The sequence below is a fragment of the Cinclus cinclus genome, chromosome 3 (assembly GCF_963662255.1).
Source record: "Cinclus cinclus chromosome 3, bCinCin1.1, whole genome shotgun sequence".
Classification (NCBI taxonomy): domain Eukaryota; kingdom Metazoa; phylum Chordata; class Aves; order Passeriformes; family Cinclidae; genus Cinclus; species Cinclus cinclus.
Window position 1 is genome coordinate 104,771,485 of NC_085048.1, and position 20,005 is coordinate 104,791,489.

At 45.4% G+C, this 20,005-nt stretch overlaps 1 protein-coding gene across 1 annotated transcript; it reads right to left on the reverse strand.

Annotated features, from left to right (window-relative positions):
- Positions 1–8,545: 8,545 nt before the first annotated feature.
- LRRN4 (leucine rich repeat neuronal 4) lies at positions 8,546–14,297 on the reverse strand. The gene is made up of 4 exons (XM_062489433.1): positions 13,619–14,297; positions 12,233–12,437; positions 11,017–11,154; positions 8,546–9,947 (listed from the first exon to the last, which is right to left on the reverse strand). The coding sequence occupies exons 1-4, from the start codon at positions 14,295–14,297 to the stop codon at positions 8,546–8,548; spliced, it is 2,424 nt and encodes an 807-aa protein (XP_062345417.1).
- Positions 14,298–20,005: the final 5,708 nt, after the last annotated feature.

The following is a 20,005-nucleotide window of genomic DNA, read 5'->3' on the forward strand; positions in this document are numbered from 1 at the left end:
TTTCCCTTTTAATAAGTCTCGGTGCGGCACCTTGCAGCTTTTCCTTGCTAAGTCCAGGACCTGCTGTGCCGTTCCACTTGTCCTGGGTAGGTTTTGAACCTCTGGTTTTTGCAGAACCCGTTGTCAAAATCAGGCGTTTAAGCAGCAGCTTTGTCACAGGCCAATTTAGACAGGATTGAAATACAAGAAAAGATCAGATACGAGGTATATTTTTTATAACAGCCCGAAAAATAGCTTATATATATTGGGATGAACTTAACTACTGTATTGCTATAATCAACTTGTGGTGTTTGTTTTTGTGTTTGGTTGTTTTTTTAGGGTTTTTTTTTGTTGATTTTATTTTTTTTTAATAACTGTTTAAGTTATTTTCTTCACCCTAAACAGAATATAAATGTAATGTAGTTTAGATGCAAAGCACATACTCGAACCCACAAAGTGAATTCATTTTGTATTGTGTTCTCAATGAAACAGAGCAGCTCAAAAAAGAGCTCTGACTGGAAGGAAAATGCCTACATAATACCTAAAACCTGTAATTGTTAGGCATATCTTTGGCAGGGTGTGAAAAGTCAGGGTTTAAAGTGTTCCTGTGTAAAGATAATTATCCAATAAATGTTCCCCTGCACCAGCAAGGTGTAAGAAACAGGTGGAGAATGGGAGCTCCTGAGGTTGTTTTCCGTTTTCAAGCACCTGCACCTATATCAGGAGCTCCTTGCAAGCAAAACACATCCTCATGTTGAGCAGCTCTCCAGTGCCAGCAACAGCTTTGTGGGGTGAAACATCCAAATCCAGCATCATGGCAGTTGTCAAAATGAATGAATAGGGAAAACATGAGTCTGTCATCTTTCAACCATTTTTAGCAGTTGCTTTTGATTTTTTTTTTTTTTTTTTTGCTGGATTTATGCACTTTTGAAACAGATAACTGAGAAGATTTGGAAGGGGGCGATCGTTGCCTTTTTATGTTCAATTTTGAGCAGGCAAGAGAAGAAACCACTTTTTGTAGAGAAATGCACACCTAGGTCAATACACAGAGAAAGGGGTCTACCTAGTAATAGTCTGGATAGATATATCTGGGTTTATATCACCTCTAAAGTTATCCAAACACACCCTAAATGACCAAAATCACTTGGAACACTGTCCCTGCTCTTAAATTACGCCAAGAAAGGATGGCAGCAATACCCGATCCTGGATATTTAGCACTAATGCAATGTTATGGGTGGAATCAATAAAGAAGCAAGCTTTTAAAGGCGCTGTTGAAGAAGGTTTAGGTTGTGGTTGGGCACTTGGTTACCTCAGGCTAGGGATCATTTAGAGTTTGTTGTGCTATCCCAGGAAATTCCTGCTTTCTCCCGAGTGCGTATAATCAGTGGCATAACTACATCCGAGGATACTGTGTAGATTTGGGTGGTGGCAGATGTCATTTCTCTGGTGCTGAGCCGGGCTTTGGGTTTGATTTTGCCACAAAGGACCTGAGAGGAAAACAGATTGTGCACTGTTACCAGCAGTTAGCGCGTGCTGCTCAGTGGTGCCCTAGGGCTGGGAGCAGGGATTTTCCAGGCTTTTAAAGGAAATGAAAGAGCTGGTGCTGTCCCAGGCACCTAGTTACGAAAGGCTCTGTGCTTGGCAAAAGCAGCTCTTCCAGTGCTGAGAATTATTTGGAGTCAGTTTGTTCTATTGCTGGGTGGAGCCTGGATATTGAGTAGGTGTATAGCGAGCTGCTGAGCTAAGTTTAGAGCTGCTGTGGTCAGTGGGTTCCTTACTAACAATTTTGGTTTGGCAGGGTTCGTTCCCTGGGGCTGGGCTTCAAGGCAGAGGAAGGGTTTCTTCAGCCCTCAGGGATGTACTGGATTTAAGAGGAGGTGTCTGGCTAATTTAAGGGGGGTTTTGTTATCCACTTTTGTTATCCACTTTTGTTATCCCCTGTCACCCTCATCTGCCTTGTTCTGCATCCAGTATGAACTCCCTAATCATGGTTTGGTTTCACCTTGCAGGTGTGGAGGTGGCATCAGATGGGGACTGACCCAGGACAGGCTCTGTGGTTTAGGACTTGTCAGGGTGCAGGCTGAGCTTTGAGCCAGGGCACCCGAGGATCAAACGTGTCATTAGGTCATGTTTAAAGCCAGCACTCCCTGAAGCCTTTTGGATTTGTCTTAACAGCTGAGTTTACACTTGGAGTTCCCTGGGGGGCTTTTTTGCTTCTCCCTTGAGATAACTCACAGAGAATCCTGAGGCAGTAGTTATGACAGCAGAAGGAATGATTGCCACAAACAGGCTGACATAATTTCACCTCATGGCCTTAGGTAAGTTATTAAGTACCATTCCTTAATCATGCTCTGGTAAGAGTGAGTAGTTCCTAAACATTTAATAAATGCAATACTCAAGTCTTCCCAGCATGAAGCTTTTTTTTTTTTTTTTTTTTTTTTTTGCACAAATAAGTTTTATTTTTTTCAGAGAAGAAGAAAGTCTCTACCTAGAGAGTATTTTTTTTCTTCTGTCTGGAGTTTCATGACCGAAGTTTTGGCTCATGGTGCCTGAGGCTGAGCCCTGCTGGAGCTGCCAGCCCTGCCTGCATGGGATGATGTAGGAGCCACGGTGGGTAGGATGGTCGGGACAGACTGAGACGAGAGATCTCTGAAGCCAAGTTTTGGAACTTGTGGTTTATTGTAAAGGGTGTGGGTGAAGGGGCCCTGCTTGGAGCTGCCAGCCACAGCTCAGAGCAGGCCCAAAAGAGCAAGAGTATGAGTAAATGTAAGAGCAAGAGAGCAAAGTTCCTGTTACAATACAATAAATCTTCTTTTGTGTTGAATACTCTAATTGTCACTAACCAGTCTAATACAAGATACAAATCCTGTAGCATTTACATACAGCCTATAAGAATCATTACATTACCATACTGTGTTACATTTTAAACCCTAAAAACTACTCTTTGGACCCCTTCTGCCAAGCTAGTAGGGTCTGCTCTGACCCTTGGACCTGTCTGCAAGCAGAGGGAATTGTTCAATCAAGAGGGGATTACCTTCAGCTGGCCATACTATTGTTTTCCAGTTGTTCAGTAACTAAGGTTTGGTATCTCAGAGATGGCTTTCATTTCAATCTCGCTTATAGTTTCCATATTCTCAAAATCTTTTGCCAGGTAATCATATTTATAAGGTTTTCCTGTTTCATCTTCCCCAACAGGATGGCTGCATGGCTATTTCCACCTCCTGGAAAAGAAAGTGAATGAGGGATTCTGGGTTTAATGGATTTTCTTGGGGTTCTTTTACTTGATTTCTTCTGATTATCTTTGTTTCCTTCCTGCTCTGGGCTATGTATAGTGAAGAGTTTTTTGTCCCTTTCATCCTACTCCCTCCATTTCTTGTTAATATTTTCTGAAGGTTTTTTTCTTCCTTATGTTCCTTTAAAAAAATCTAATTTGACATCCATAGATAAAATCTTTTCAGCAAAGGATCTAGGAAAAATGAGGACACACACTGTGGGAGTGTGTCAGGAAATGCATTCAGTGCCATCCCAGTATTGCCTTATTACATGTACTTGTAGGTAATGTCACCCAACACAGAAGGGTCAGGGTTCTGCAGCAGCACAAAATACAGGGCTGCCCTGTGGTTTGGGAAGGAAGAAAAACACTCTATCAGTAGTGATTTTGTTCTGCTAAGACATCAGTGTAAACATTGCTATTTATTTTTCTCTAAGTACAATGAATGCCATCTGATCTCTTCTGCTTCTAAAATCTACAATAGTTAAAAAAACAAACAAAAACAACTTACTGCACTTGTAGACTGATTTTCCATTTTTTTCCAGGCAGTAATATGCTCTTTGCTTTTACAAAAAAAAAAAAAAAAAAGGAAAAAAAAATTACATTTTTCCTTATCAGTGGCAAGTTGGCAGAGAAGTTCCTGGTCGTAAGGCTACGAAAGGAATTAGAGGCAGGGACAGACAAGCTGCTAGATAAGTTTGTGGGACTGGGACTGTTGCTGCTGTTAATTCTCAGCACTCCTTTCCTGTCACACAGGAGTAGGTGAGGACACACAGGTAGTGTAAGTCAGTAATCCTTGGTCTGCAGGGTGCAGGCTGAAGCTCTTCGGTGAAAAATAAGAATTTCTTTGTGCGAATACCTGGGGAGATGACTCCCCCCTCTCCCTCTAGATGCCAGCAGAGCACCAGCCTTGCTGTGAGGCACTGCTTCGCGGATGTATTTCAGAAGAACAGTGTTAATTTGTAATGCTGCTTGATTACTTTTTAGAGAGGTTGGGATTAACGGGTTGTCCTGTTCAGAACAAACTCTGCATCCTTTGGAGAGCTGATGAAAAGGAAAAGGACCCAGAGTTTAAACATGTTGTTTTATGAATATTTGTTCCTGTATCTGTATCTATTTCTGCAAATACAAAACATGTTCTCACCTGTGTTATATCTCTCTGTATTTCACAGGTAAAGAACGAGTCAGAGGCTTCTTGGCAAGCAACATCCCGATCCCTCAGAGGCATCCTCGTTTCTAACTCCACACCAACGTGTTGTTCCAGAGATCACTGTAGAAGAGGACTGCTCTTCCAGGGCAGCACTTGCTGAGGAAGCATTGTGATTGAGCTTGTGCATCCTTCCATGGAGAGGCTGATGGAACCTGGGATGTGGTGTGAGCTCCCTGCCTTGGGCCCGTTTAATGCCTGGGACAGTTCTGAAAGTGGGACTGAATCATGGTTTTAAAGAGTTAAGATTTTTGCAAAGGGTAGATGTAATTTCCATGACCAAGATGTAAGTTAGGTAGGCAAATGGTAGGTTAATGATTACTAGATGCTTAAGCTAGAGCTAATTGGTGTAATTGTCTCCTATTATGAACTTAGGTATAGGAGAAGTAAACAATCACAAAACAGGGGGCCTTGGATTGTGCCAGAGGGTAGAGACCTGATGAAGACTCTCCTGACTTCATCCTTTGATGAAGGACTTCGAAGTCCTTCATCCACTGACCCATTTTGAGACCATCAACCCAATTCAAGAAAAGAATTGCACACATGAAGAACTAACAGCCTCATTTTTATATCAAATGGGGATGGGAGGTGCTGTGGTTATGCATATGTTTTGTATGTAAGATCTTGGGAAATAAATAGATGGCAAAGAACCTTGTTGGGGTGGTCATGGTCACGCTTTTCAGAGATGACTCCCTGCCACCCACCAGTGAATAACCATACCACTTACTTACTTTAGAGGGTCTTTGTCCGTGATCATATCGGTTTTTAACAATTCAGGATCCCTTCTGGAGCTGAGATGGATCAGGCTGAAGCACCTTGTCCTGCTGCTCTGGGCTTTCCCACATGCCTGCTTACAGGGCTCTCAGGGACTGCTTCTCTAATGGCATTTGTTGCACCAAAAGAAGAGTCCCCCTCTACTCCCTCACAGCCAGCAAGAGTTCTGGCCCGTGAAGAGCCTTTTCTTTCCTCTATGGAGGAGATCAGCTCCATTTCCCAGAGTGTTTCTGCTGGGAGACTCTGTGAGTCTCAGTGACTGATTTTCAAGTGCTGTTAGAGATGGAGCACGGTGCACTTCTGCCATGACAACCAGGGGATGCACCCACAGCCACTGTTGACTCTTTTGGACCCTCTTTGCCTGGACTTGGTTCTTGGGAAAGAAGACACACAAGTGAATGGAGAAGGATCTTGATAAGACTTTCTTCTGAGAAAGAAAAGACAGAGAAAAGCTACACAAGCTTTTCAAAAACTGTATTCTAATGTTCTCTGCATTTCCCCCACATGATCTTACTCTCAGAGAAACAGAACAAGTGGAACTGCATAACAGTAAGTGAAGTATTAGTTATTTTTTTATATGTTGGCTTTTGATAGCTCTTAAAAATTGTTTCAGAGATGTTTGGGTATTCCAGTCACTCTGCCAAAGTTTGGTGTCTTTGAAGCTGGAGGTACAAACAGGATTTGCTGTTGGGTGCAATCAGGAAAAGTGGGAGGAACAAGCAGGTGGAGCAAGGCTGGGCAGCTTCCTAACATGGCTTTATGAGGAAAGTTTCTGTGCAGACCCCAGATTGCTTTGCTCCCCTCACTGCCCAGTCCGGAGCAGTGCTCGGAGAGCTCCCTCCACTGGAAAAAGAGTTCAGTTGGTCATTACTAAAACGAATCCTGGTGAAAATACAAAGTGTTAGTAGGAAAAAAGAAAGATCTGCATTTGAAACACTGATACTTCTCATAGGTGTTGATAAATATAAATTCCATGTTTTTAACCCTGCTGTTACATCTCATACATTCCAGTTTCCACTTGTGGAAGGACTGAGTATTAACACCAGGCAAGAGGGATGCACTGTCCCTGGCTGGGGCATCTGTGCTTCAGGATGGTTTATCAGGTCAGATGGAATTGGGCTGTTGAGGGTCATTTTAAGTTGGAAAAAAGTGGGAACTGTGGGAGCAGAACCTGTATATTTGTGTGGCTCCCAGAAAGGGCACTTTAAAAGAATGGGAGGCTCTAATGTGTTCCCTTGGCTGTGAAATTCAGGAGAGGCTGGAGTGAGAACTGTTTGGAGAAATCAAGTGATGAACTTCCTAGTTCCGTGTGCATAAAGGGTAGTGAGGTATGTCCTCCCAATATCTCATTTAAAATTATGTCCTCTCACTTTGGACTGACTCATATTTAAGTTGGAGCAATCTTTATTTCCAGTTGCAGTATTTTTTTTCTGCCCTTCTCTGGAGCTATTCTTTGAGACAATATAAATTGCTATTCACAGATGTCTTTTTTTGCTTTGTTTCTGGTAAAACCAAACACCCCAGTCAAGGTCTCCTGGAGCTATGCTGTACAAACACAAGGGAATATATGATCTCTTCCCCAGTTTGGGATAATGAGTCTTTGGCTCATTTGCTCACTGCAAATGACAAATATGTACCCATTCACTAATTCCTCAGGAAAATGAAGGAAAAGCCAGGCCAGAACTAAGTGTAAAAACCTAGGTCCAAACAGCAAAATGTCTGAACTACCAGAATGTGAAAATAAGAGCTTTTCAAAGTGGAAGGTGACACCATCCTCTCCTCATTTACCTTTTATTTCTGTTATGAGTTTGAGTCATGGGGCTCAGCCAAACTTGGAACAGACATGGCAGGAATCTGTATCTGTCCAGTCATTCCCAGTGCAGTGCTGAGGAGAGGACAAATTCCAAGGAAACGACTGCAAGTCTATAGTGGCGAGAAGGCACAAACCTCCTTCTGCCATATACAAAATAAAAGCTCTTGGGACATCAGAAAACACAAATCTACCATAATAAAAACATTTCTTTACTACATGCTGAAAGTTCAGTTCAAAACAACAAAAGAAGTTAATTTCTCAGGCTAAATATTGTAGATGGTAAAGACAACACCAAGATCCATGTCTTTAACAAAAAAAACCCAGAACATAGCTCTGTGCCTTTTATTTCCGTAATACTGAAGGCATTAAAAACCCCAAAAGAATGTAATAAATTCTCTTTTATACAGTACAGCAGCTCCTGGAACTGAAACCTATGGGGAAATACCAGATTCAAACACCTCTTTGAATTGTAATGACAAGCTCAAAGTTGGGATTGTCAGCATCTGTTACTATTATTGTACAGAAATTGGCACCCAAGAGTTCATTTGAATGGTGTCTGCAGAACTGTCTGCTGCTAGTGCAGGGGATTTGGGTTTTTCATGTTTCAGCAGCACATACATGAAATTGCTTCATTACTTGGCTTTTTTCCCCTGTATGAGGTAAATTAACAGCTGCTAAATCTGTAGATGGGACGAATTATTGGGATGGAACATCCTCTCTGCTTAAAATCCAAGGGAAGCAAATGTTAACATGCTCCCCCCACCCATTCTGTGGGTCACTGCTGCACTGCAAACTCCCCACTGCCTGTGAGCTTGTTTTGGGGAAGCACTTGGGAGGCTCAGTTGTGGACAACCTCATAAAAAATCAGAACAAAACAATTACCCCTGCCCTAAGGGTCCTACACAATCTGTGACTACAATTAAATTTTATGGGTTTTTTTTCCTGAAGTTAGGTGGATCGTGTGCATCCACTGTATTAATTAGAGGAGTTAAATCTGTGCAGCACTTTTTCACTGAACCCACTTACTCCTTTCACCTATATGCTCTTTATGGATAATACCTTTAAAAATTTGAACCCCCAGCTTTGCTCTGTGAATAAAAGCAGCGTGTCTTGTTCATCTTAATGCTCCTTGGATTACAGCTCTCGTCTGGCTGTGTTCGTGAGAGATTCTGTAGGCAGACAGCTGGCCAGGCAACCTCTCACTGTGTGAAATTGATGCTACTCTATTTGTATGTGATTACAAGAAAAACTTTTCAAGATTTAGTGTGCAGGCTTGCTGCTGATTAGCACAGGGATGGGAGTCCAAAGACTTTTTTCTGGTTGACTACCTTCATTGTTAATTTTTCTCTTTTTTTTTGGTGGTTTTCTCTCCTTTAGAAACGTCAGGGTTATGGAATCCGATGGTTCATAGTTTTACTGAAGCACATTTTCAGAGTCTCACAAAAACACACCAAGGCGGTGGGGATAGTGAAGTTTGAATGCATGGAACAATCACCCAGAGCTAATTAGTGGTTTGTAGTTTTAAGGGATAATCAAATGCTGGGTTCTTGTAGGAGACTAAGTGTGTACCATACTGCTCACTCTGAGGCTTTTTACATGCCTTACACAGACATACAGATAAAATAATTGTGGTAATGAGAAAGAGTCCACTTGATGCAGACAGACCAGCAAAAACATACTTGTAGCTGGGTTTTGTTTTAAAGCTGGTGCATGAATCACCTGGAATTTCCTGGCCTGTTTTCTGGCTTGACCCTGCTTTGTTGGAGGCAGTGACACAGATGTGGTAAGTGGTGAACGGTAGCAGGTTATACAGAGTGTACTGCCTGGCTGTGGGGTAGATGTTGTCCATGACAAACTGCCTGTCTTCGTTGTCTTGGGCACGAAGCACCAGCTCATAACTGTGAACAACCGAATATGGGGCACACCAGCGTATCTGTGCAGAGCTGTCAGTGATTTCAATCACCTCTCTGAGCCTGGGTGGGTCTGGAATCTCATCTTCTCTCGACGTGCCAGGACATGAACACTGGGATATGTTCTGGAGCTCCCTGCACGGCTTCTGCAGGTGCCTGCAAGGATTGTAGTCACAGGCCATGTGGGCAGTTTGCACTGGGGTTTCCTTTGGCTGCTCCTCATAATCATAGTCATCGGTGTAATGAGGTGATGGTGTGCTGGCTGCAGGCTCTGGGTGGGCACTGCTCCTCGTGGACATCAGCTGTGGGGGGCTTGTCTGTGGTGCACCTTCCCTGGCATGGGTGGCAAAGGAGTGAATATGGTGGTTGGTGGTGCGTGGGACTCTTGTTCCTCCAGTGGAATAATCACTGGTGGTCTGGTTGAAAGGCCCTTCCTGGTGGAATGTTGTGTCAGTTGTTCTGAGCCCTCTCTGTAGCTGTTCTGTTCCAGTTGGGCTTGTGGAGCTTTGATCTGGGGATTGAGCAAAGAGCTCTTGGAGAAAAACCGGGAAGGAGCTAACAGATGCCGAGGAAGGGGGATTGCTTGTGGATTCAGAAACTGCCTTCTCCTCATGGGAGGAACTGTTGGCCTTTGTTAGGATTGGCTCCGTTGGGTTGGATGCTGCAGTGCTCATCACATCCCCCTGCCTCAGGGAGCTGGTATAAGTTTCTTTGGTTAGCACTGGGCTAGATGCTGCAGTGCTCCTTGCATCCCTCTGGATTAGGGAGCTGGTGGGAGTCAAATCCATGGTCAGCAGAGCTGAGTCTGTTGTTACTACAGCAGAGGCTTCATCACTGGTGAAGTTGAAAACATCATGATCAGGAAGGGATGTGTTTGTATCGGACAGTGTAACATTGCTCTCTGACTGGCATTTATTGTAGAGCTCCAGCAGTGAAAAAGATGTTGGAGGTCTGCCCGAATCTTCCTGGGATGTGCAAAAAGTCTCCCAAACCCTGCAAAAGGAAACCAGAATAGTCAACATCCGGAAGAACATTACAGGCTTCTGTAGGCTGCTTGGATTGGAATTGGTGACCTGCTGTCAAAACAGTCTTTTATGTCAGTGAGAATGTGAAACCTAGACCAAAGCTAGAGTGTTAGAACAATAGTCCAGGCAGCTTTCCACAGCACTGACTGTGGAATTTAGCTGGAGCTGGCTTTTTGGTTTTGTAAGATGCAGAGATATCATTTGCCCGAGGGGAAGTGTCCTTTGCTACAACAATGGCTGCAAACTTTAGCAAAGGGCACCGGGATTCAAGACAATTTGTATTAAAGGGGGAACACATGCAGAGAGATGCAACAGGATTCCCAGGATTCTTAATCCATCTGTTTTAGGCAGCTGCAGGTGGGCTGACTCGGGACTTTTAAATGACTAAGATCGAATTCTTTATTTACTCAGACACTGAAGTCTTGGTAAAGAATGCGACTGCTAAACCCATCCCGATGAAAAACTCTAATTTCAACAATCTACTTCCCTTCTCTCTGAGAGATTTGATAACAAATCTTCTTGGTGGCCTTTCAAAAGGAAGAGAAACCATTTATATGCAAATATTTATTTTAACTGCAGCTTATTGTAATTAGCTTGTAAAACTGTAGGGGAGCGTGAAAACAATAGGTGAGAAATGGTGCTATTTGCAAGGGGTTTTGTTGACTGCTGGTGGTGATGTAAGCTTTATGAATAGCAGGGTTAGGAGAAAATAATTTGTTTAAGATCTTCCAAAGTTTTCCAGTTTCTGCTCCCAGTGCTGGCACATCAAAACAGCTCATTTTGTATCTTCAGCTAATAGTGAACTGTGGTCCAAAACAGAAAGAAAATATTCTCACCTTAAAGCAGAATCCACAGCTAATAACACTTTATGCTTTGTCCCTGAAAGGGACATTATTTTGCACTTCTACCTCTTGTGGAAGGGAAGAACACACAATGAATTTGAATAACTTAGTGAATGGTGGTGACTGGTCCCCTAACAACTTGCACATTGAAGCTGTGTCTGATGAGCCTTACTTGATCTCCTTGAGCTCACTTACTTTTGCAGAACAACTTTCTCGGGCTTGGACAGCAGCCAGGAGAGCTGGCAGTTGCACAGCAGAGGATTCCCGGACAAGTTGATGGTGATGCCATCCGATGAATTAGTGTTCCAAGGATTAAAAGAACTCAGGTTACAGCTACAACAAGACAAAGGCAATAATTAAAAAATGCTGAGCTACCTTCCAACGATTGGAGAGTGCTTAGTATCCCATATCTTTAGTGTGTGTAAAGCACAAAGCAGTATTCCCAGTTCCCCTGGCAGTAACCAGTTATTAAACCCAGCATCCTGCACTCTGCATGCTCAATCTTTTTTTTTTTCTGGGACTTTAACGGCAATTCCTTTAAGTTTGGGCATGATTTTTAGCACTTTGAACTGGTATTCCTGCAGGTGTTCTAAAGAGCTGTGCGAATTCAGAAGGGCAATTAAGGGGGGATGGAATCCATAAGGTTTTTGCTTTGTATGGGTTTATTTTCCTGAAACTGGTTTCTAGGTACAGCCAGTGCTCTAGTGTTTGTCTTATGATATGCTTATATCTGGGTCGGTATTATAAAAATGTTGCAAAGTGCTCTCCAGATTTTTCCTCTATGCTGACTGCTCTGTGTGCATTTCACCTGCTATTATTTTGATAAATCACTTTCCGACTTCTGTCCCTCTTAGTATTTCAGGTATGTGAAGAGGTGGCACCCCTAGAATGAGGACTAAAACATTGCTTTTACTAAAGCTGAACATGGAACTATGTTAAACTCTCCACTAAAAGTGGGGGGGGCAGGATTTTTGTCTGCTTCTGAGATGCAGGTTTTAGGGAACTGTCAGCATTCATCCTTGCAGAGCAGGCAACCCTCAGTGACCTGGTTCTCCTCTGGTGGGATATTGCCATTGTTGGTGTTGGAAGCCTAATCTGTATCATAGGTGGGATTCAGTGGATCAGTGCTGATCTAAACAGTGCTGGGTGAGGGAGATAAATCAGAGGAGTGGGAACACAATGGATACAACCTCAAGCAATTAATTAATTAATTGTGCTATGAGTCCCATGCTGCCTCTTTGGGCTGTATCAGCTCTATCAGGCCAGATCACAGGTTTTACATGGCAAAGACAGCAAGTCCACACCTCCTTCCTAAATCTGACAACAAACTGTTCAGGTCAGCTCCTAGGCACCATAGCACTTTGAGGCAAAGGCAGCATTATGTGAGGAAGCACAAAAAAACTCAACTCACTTCTCGAATGAGAGATGGCTCAGATGAGCAGCACTGTCAAACATCTCTGTCTGCACGAAACTCAGGGAATGGGAGTCCTGACAGTGCAGCTCTTGGAGACCAGGCAGGGACTTGAGGAAGTCACCATCGAGGCTTCTTAACCGTGGCATGTTTGTCAGGTGAAGTAATCTGAGGTTGGCCAAGTCCCTGGCCCACTCTGGTTGAACTGAAAGAGAAGGAGAAAAATATTTACATCTACTGCCTAAACAGAACATTCATGTGGATTTCTGCCGAGAAAAAGGGTTTGAACTTATAAAGTATCTGTCACCTTCTGCAGCTATTCTCTTTGGGAAAGGAATAGAACAAAAGTCAATACACCACTGTGTAAACACTCATGCAGCTGCATTTTTGTAATAGTCTCTGCAGGTCAGGCTGTCATAGGGCAGAGGAAAATAGGAGGAAAAGGACAACAAAGCTGATAAGAGATATGGAATAGATTTCTTGTTGGGTGAGATTAAATGAACAAGGATTTCTCTGCTCAGGAAAGTGGTCTACAGGGTCCTGACTGGTGCAAGAAAGGCAAATCACTTATTTCTCCAAGCACAGGAAAAAGAGCCAAGAGACATGTAATGGAAAGAATAGATCTTGTACAAAAGGGCCTTTCCATCCCATGGCTCAATAGGGCAACTCACTGCCACAAGAGGGATTAAGCAAATTCATGGAGGAAATTTGGTGGTGCAGCTGTTTAATGTGAGTTGAAGTGAATCTGTTTAATGTGAATTGAAGCTAGGCCCTAGCTTGAGGAGCCCCTAAGGCCCTGCCCCAAAATGAGAGTAGCTGGGCAAGGCATCTCACATCTGTGTGTCTCAGCACCTGAGGTATAAACTGAGGCTGGCAGCAGAGCCCAGCAACAGGAAAAAATCCTGCTGTGGATTGCTTGGGCAGGGATTGTCTCCCCCCTCACCGGAAGTAGGCTGGCTGTGGATGGCACAAAAAGCTTCTCTGTGCTACTTCAATGCAGAGCTAAAAGCTGAGTGTAGCTGTGGGGACAAAGATTTCAGTAGCCTGTCTGGAAAGTGAAAGTAATTTCCTCCTGTGCTTCCCAAAACTAATCCTGGGGGTGACAGGGGGATTAGGATGGAGGTGGGTGACTACACTGGGACAAACCGTCCTGTCTCATGGTGTTTGGTCTCTGCCCTTCCTTTGGGAGGCTGGTTTTTGTGACAGTGCCTTGCACTCTTGGACCAACTGTTTGCATCTTTCAGTGTGGGGTGTTCCCTCTGGGAAATCCCAGAGGGAGTGCACTCCAGGCACATCCCAGAGGATGGGAACCATTGTCCCAGCAAGGCTTCTGCTCTCCTGGCCTGACCAAGCCCTGTGTTTACAGTGGGAAACCCAGAAACTTACTTTTCTCAAAAAAGGTCCCGCTCAGATCAAGCACACTGATGGAGTTTCCAGTCCTGTTCATGGCCTCATTGGGATCTGTGCTGATGCCAAAAGCAGAGTCCTTAATTCCTCTGCTGTCATCCTGTCCGAGCAGCGTTGCAGAGAGGTTCAAGACCTGCAGCTGAGGGTAGCAGGAAAAAGCCAATGGCTGGATTTCAATCAGTGGATTTCCAGCCAAGGACAACCACCTCAGGTTAGGTAGGGCAGAGCTGTGGCAGGATGGCACAGATGACAGCTTATTAAAGCTCAAGTCCAGCTTGAGGAGACTGCTGAGGGCTTCAGATCCCCACCTCACTGACAAAAGGTGGTTGTGCCTCAACGAGAGGAAACGCAGCTGTGGGAGGTGTGCTATCTCTGTGCCATTCACCTCTTCCATGAGGTTATTGCTGAGATCCAAGCTCTGCAGGGCCTCCGGAAGGCAGATGGGGAAAGCTGTCAGGCTGCTGTTGGTCAGCTGCAGGGTGATCCAGGTCCTATTCTTCCACTCCTCACAGGACATGCTGGTAAGATTTACATTCTCCCAAGTATCTTCCTGAGCCAGCTGGAAAAATGTGGTGACATCCCTAGATGCTGCTCTGCTCACTGGGCCATGTGCTGTGGTCCCCAGCAGCAGAGGAAGGATGAGCAAAGGTGACATCATCCTTGCAGTTTGCAGGACCTATTTCTTTATTGTTTCAGGGAGGGGAAAACAAAACATTAACATTTAGAGTGAAATTAAAATCTCTCCAGGCATCTACAAACTATTTAAAAGAAAAACAGTTTATAAGCCCTTTCCTATTATATCCAGACAGTGATAAGTGATAATTAATAGCTCTTTTGTAATTAAGCCTAAGTAAACAAGAATCCTTGGGGACAGAAGTATCATGCAGTCTTAGTCTGTGTGCCAACAGTTTTTCCTGCAGGAAGCATGAACCGAGTTGTACCCCACACCAGGAGTCTCAGTGCCAGCAGGTTGTCTTGCATAATGTCCAGTTTGGCCAGCCCAGTGGGAAAAGTTTTCCAGTGGGGTGATGCCCAAACAGGGTACAGTGTCAAGTGTGCCTGGGGCAAGGGACTGTTTTCTGTGAGGTTATTTGTGCAAAGCAAGTGAATGGATCCGAGAACAGAGGAGAGTTGCCAAACCTTAAAGCACAGGAGCCAAACTGAGCTGAGTTGTGACGGAGTGGGCATGGAAAAGTGCATTTCCTGTGTTAGGAAGGACTTTCCTTCTCTTAGCACTTAGCAGAAGTTTTAACAGCAAAACCAGGGACTTGTGTGGGCCCTGCCAGGGCAGTTCTGCCCATTCTGAATGAGGACAGTCCCAGTAGGGACCCTGTACAGGCGCTTTGGGGCTCCTGAGCAGCTGGCAGTGCCCCACAGCCTGTCTGCCAGGCAGCGCAGCGCTGGGTCCTGCTGCAGGCAAGAGTCACGGAAAGGAGCGGCTGCACAGCCCAGCAGCTGGGAAGGGATGCACTGAAATGCAACTCCCGAACCACATTTCAGTGGAAGTGGTCAGAAACTGAGTATGCTCCTGGATCAGGGCCCCAAAGGCCTGAGCGCCAAGAAACATGTTATTTAGTGTTACAGCTCCCTCTGAGCTCCCTCCTCCTCCAACCCCTGCTTTGGTCTTCGTAAAACAAAACAAAACAAACAAACAAATAAACAACAACAAAAAAAATTCTTAATGACTTGTGCGAGGTCCGCATAGGTAATCTGTGTCAGAGGAAGGAATTACCCCAGCCCCAAAGTCGTGCTTTTCTTATTGAGCTGTCTGTTGTGCTTCCCGGCATCGAAATGATCCTTGCTTGTCCAGAAATATATTATAGTGTAGGGTGCTAACCAAACCCACGAAATTACGAAATATCTCAGACTTATTCCAAAGTTTAATTGCTGCTTGCTGTTGCCTGAATGATGCCAGGTCTTACGCAGACTGTTATCCTTTGCTGCTATCCCAGGTTTGAAGTAGGGACCAATAAAATAGGATACACTGGACCAGCAAAATTATGTGTTGTGTTTGCCTGTGTCCTTTTAGTCAGATGGAATCGTGCGAGAGCCAAGAAGCCTCAGGGCTTCCCGGTCACCGGAGCCGCTGTATCCCCTGCTCCGCAGCACATTGGCAGGGAAAGGACGGGAGGAATTGGGCTGCTTTTTCCAGTCTTAGATTTAATCTTAATCTTTGCCTCTAAACCGCATCCGCCTGCACGTACCTGTCCAAAAGTGCCGGTGCCTCGTGCCTCCGCTCGGAGTGGCTCCGACTGCCTGGCCTTGATTTTATACGCTTGGGGTGACTCAGCCGTCAGCGTGAAATGCCTCTTTTCTGTTCCCAGCTTTCCCTGCTCCCGGATCTGCCCACAAGCTCAAGCGAGGTTTGTTCCAGACTCGATCCCCCGCTTCCAGCTTTGAGAGGGGGCGGCTCCGGGCAGCTTTCCCCGCTCCCTTGGCCCTTGCAGGAGGTGGGTGGGAGGGCTCTTATTTCCCAACACTCAGGCAGGGCTGCTCCTGTCCGTCTTTGTCTAAGCAGAGGGGTGGGGGGGGGGGGTGGGGGTGGGGGGTAAAGGGAAAAGATCAGTGTCAATAGTCCCAACTCTCACGTCTTCCACCGACGGGGGGAGGGAGAGGAATTGTTGTGTTCCTTTGTTGGCAGGTCAGGATGATGTAAAGCTGAGGCTCTGCCTGCTGACATGAGCTTTGGTCTGTAGGCGCCAATGAGGGGCTTCAAGTGTTTAAATTTTTCTCTAAGACACTTGCTCTTGGGGAGTAAATTGTGCAAAAGTTCGCGCAGGACAAATTACTTTTCTAAGGAGGCCCTTAGGATATGTCAAAAGTGAAACTCTCACCTGCTCCTCCCGCAGAGAGGAATTCTCTCTGCTGATGGAGAGGGCGTGGAGCACGTCACTCCCGTGTGATGGCCTCGGGAGGCCTCTCCTGGTCCCGCTGTGGGTGGGTTGTGTTCTGCGTTCTACATCTGTGTACCACATGGCTTGGGAGAATTCCCCTCCTGCTACTTCTCTCATCCTTTGCTGGATAAGTAAAACTGGCAACATAAAGCATCTCCCACTGAGGGACCTGCCCTGAGCTGGGTTTTTCAGCATTCCCACAATTCAAACATTAGGTTGAGAGCAGAGAATAAAGTCAGGAAAACGACCCCAGAAAGGGATGAGTTAATGGAGATTATTCCAAAGAAAAAGCAAAAAAGGTGGTTGTTCTATTGCTACTGTAGGACAAGCAATTGTTAAAGTTTCCAAGGACTCAGTGCTTTTCCTTGATCGGGGCAACAAAACAGACCCCTGACAGGAAGGCAGCAACAACCTGTAAACTTCGGTGCTAAAGTGCAGATAAAGGTCTTGCTTGCCCAAAAACCTTGAGTCTGCAAGTACACACTACGAAGACCTTATCTGTTGACTGTGTGGGTCATTATGTGCGTGGGGAGAGAGCCTTGAAAAACCCCAGAACATTCACAGAACAGAGATAGGGGCTTCCAGAAGGACTCTCTGGAGCCATTGCGGTTCCCTTGGAGGCTGGGCGAGGTGCACATGTTGTTCCCCTGTGGAATGGCTCTAGGGCAAGACGAATGGTATCCTAAATGAGGGGCTAATCCCACCATTGACCCTGGTGGGGTGGGGCAGCCGGGCCGGCACGTGCGAACCCGCAGGTACCTTCAGAGCTCTGCACTCGCTGCGGTTCAAAGGGCAAAGTGGAGCAGGTTACAAAAATCTGAAGAATTTGGTATAAGAGGAGGAAAGTCCAGCTCCAGACAGGCCTGTGGAAACCCTGCCTTGCCTCTGGCTTTGCAGAGCTGCTGACTGCGGCGTTCCTCTTTGGGAAGCCGAGGAGCAGGGAGGTGGCCTGGCTTTGCCTTGGGCTATTGAACGCTTGTGTTTGCTGCATTTAGGTCGGTATTTACAGACAGTGAATTTTCATTGCTTATTTTAGAGTTATTGGTTAGCTTATTGATTTTAATATCTTACAAAAATACTCCAGGAAACTCGATGAGCCAAAAGCTGCCTTAATTTTAATGAATTTATCCTTACTGACTTAATTTTGGCGACTGAATCGTCAGACTGAGAAAGTGGCTGCTCGTTTTGGTGAAGGTGGAAGGCAGGTGGAGTCTTTGTTTGCTTAGAGGCCCTTGATTTCTGAGTGATACAGAGAACCTATTGCAATATTTTTGCGTCAGAGAAGCTGTTGATATTTTTATTTTCCATCTTTGTTTCTTCTTTTCTGGATGGTCAGATTTGGTGGCAGGTATTGTATCTTCCCAGCTCTTTGCTTAGCTGCAAACTCTCATAATCTGAAATATTTCTGCTATGGTGCTGTGTCTCAAGCAGCTGCCCAAGTACTGGTTTCTCAGGGCAGGCAGCAGCCCTCGTTCAGTTCACAAGTTTCTTTGAAATATCTGCTAACAGCAGGCAGAGATTTCCCCTTTGTGAGTCACTTTGGCTTGTTCTCATGTCGCCTTTTATTCTTTTTTCCGCTTTTCTGAGAGTTTCAGTGACAACCTGAGGGAGCAGTTAGCAAAGGCAGGCGTTCCTGTCAGCCTTTTCACACGGGTGATGCAAAGAGAGCTGAAGCAGACGCCCCCTCCCCGGGGCGATTGAGGGCTGCACAAAGCCCCTCTGCCCGCAGGAATTCTCAGGCTCAGCCCTGCATTCCTTAGTGACACCAAGATAAGCAGAGCTGAGGCGGGCAGGAGAAGGTGAGGATGGTACCAGGCTGTAAAGTTTAAGAGGTGAATGTTTTTTACTGGCTGTAATCCAAGTGATGGTTAAGAATGAAAATATCCTGAAAAAAATCTGGAGAATGGCTCTTAAAGCCAACAAAAGAACTGTTTCACAGGTCTGTTCACAGAGCAGGCACAAGAAAGACATTTTCCTTCAGAGAAAGGGGAGAGAAGGGAAGAACAGGATTATTTAGCCTGAGGTTTCAGAAGGTGGTGGGGTGTGTGTCTCCTAATGCAGGCTGAAGGCAGTGGTGAAAGCCCTTACTGAATTTGATGTAAGAGCAGCAGGATCCATCTGACATCGGCAGTGCTTTACCCTGACCTGGCTTGGGTTTAATTAAGCACCGTGTACAGAATAGGGTTGCTGCTGAGCTGAGGTGTAAATTTCCTAAAGGTTTGTTTTCATCTAAGAACATTCCTGTCCAGGATTTCATATCTGTATTGCAAAACTTCAGGGCAGACGCCCCTGTCCTGCTTTCACTCATTCTGGGAAACCTCTCCCACATCTGGCACTGTGCAATTAATAACGTTTCTACAGCCCGTTGAGCCCATGGTCTTTAACCCTGTGTATAAATAGATGTGATGAGCTCATGATTGCCAAGTGTGGTGATCAGGTTATTGCACAAATAAGGGAGGATGTGGAACCCCACATGCATTAAGGGAATGTCTGGAGCCTGGCTGGGACATGCTCAGTGACATGGGATGGGATGAAAGATGACTTGAAGCTGGGGCTGGTGCAGGTGCCAGGCAGAACAGGCTGGGGCAGGCCTCCTCTCAGGTGCTGCCCACCATATCCAGCCTGGAATTATGGCGGTGCAAGAATGCCCTGGGTCATGCCTTACCACTCCAACCTCTCCAGGAAAGAGCCTTACCACTGAAACCTCTCCTCTGCTTGTTGGAAGAGGAGCTACAGTCACATGCCGCACTCAAACCATCTGGGTAAAAGCAGTTTCTTTCCCTACCTATTCCTTACCTATTGGAAAAAAACCTTGCAAAGTGAGTAGGGCAAGAAGAGATAACTGAATAACCTAAGGAAATACAGAGAGAGGGCATCAGCAGGGGATCACTCTCTTAAACCTAAAATGGCAAAGGATAGTGCCTACAGCCAGCCTGGATGAGCTGGCAGAACTCCTCTTTCCAAAGCAGCAGTGAAGGATTTAGTCAAAAGGCAGTGACACATGGGGTAAGATTGAAGGAGGGGCAGGAAAGAAAATGGAAATATTTGGTAGTTTCTCTGAAATCCTGGTACAGACAGCTTGAACTGCAAGTGAACGTGCTTGTTTAGCAACGGCATGGGCCACACACTGCTATGAGAGCTACGCTCTGATTTCCCCTGTCTGCATTCCTGTGCTCAGGTCACGTAGGCAAGTGGCAACTGCAGGGCCTCCATGCAGCACTCTGGGACAAGCTCTGCTCTGAGAGTGGCGAGCATGGGCTGTACTTCCCAGGGAGCAATCCACAGCAGTCTGCCATTGTTCATTGCCTCATGAGGGGTTCCATGCAGGCATGGTCAGGATCCTCACTGCAAAGCCTAAGTGGACACTGATCTGGAAGGCAGCTATCTGTGGAAGAGGTGGTGGCACTAACAGGAGCATTTAGCTCTCCCATGGCATCCTTAGCCAGGCTTTTAATATGGCCAATGTTTGGAC

Bases quoted from the DNA above. Each gene is read 5' to 3' on its own strand.
- LRRN4 (XM_062489433.1), bottom strand. From the start codon at position 14,297: ATGATGTCACCTTTGCTCATCCTTCCTCTGCTGCTGGGGACCACAGCA. The intron at 12,438-13,618 runs GTAAGTTTCTGG...CTTCTCTTTCAG, and splicing joins CGGGACCTTTTTTGAGAAAA to TTCAACCAGAGTGGGCCAGG. The intron at 9,948-11,016 runs GTAAGTGAGCTC...TTCCTTTTGCAG, and splicing joins GAGAAAGTTGTTCTGCAAAA to GGTTTGGGAGACTTTTTGCA.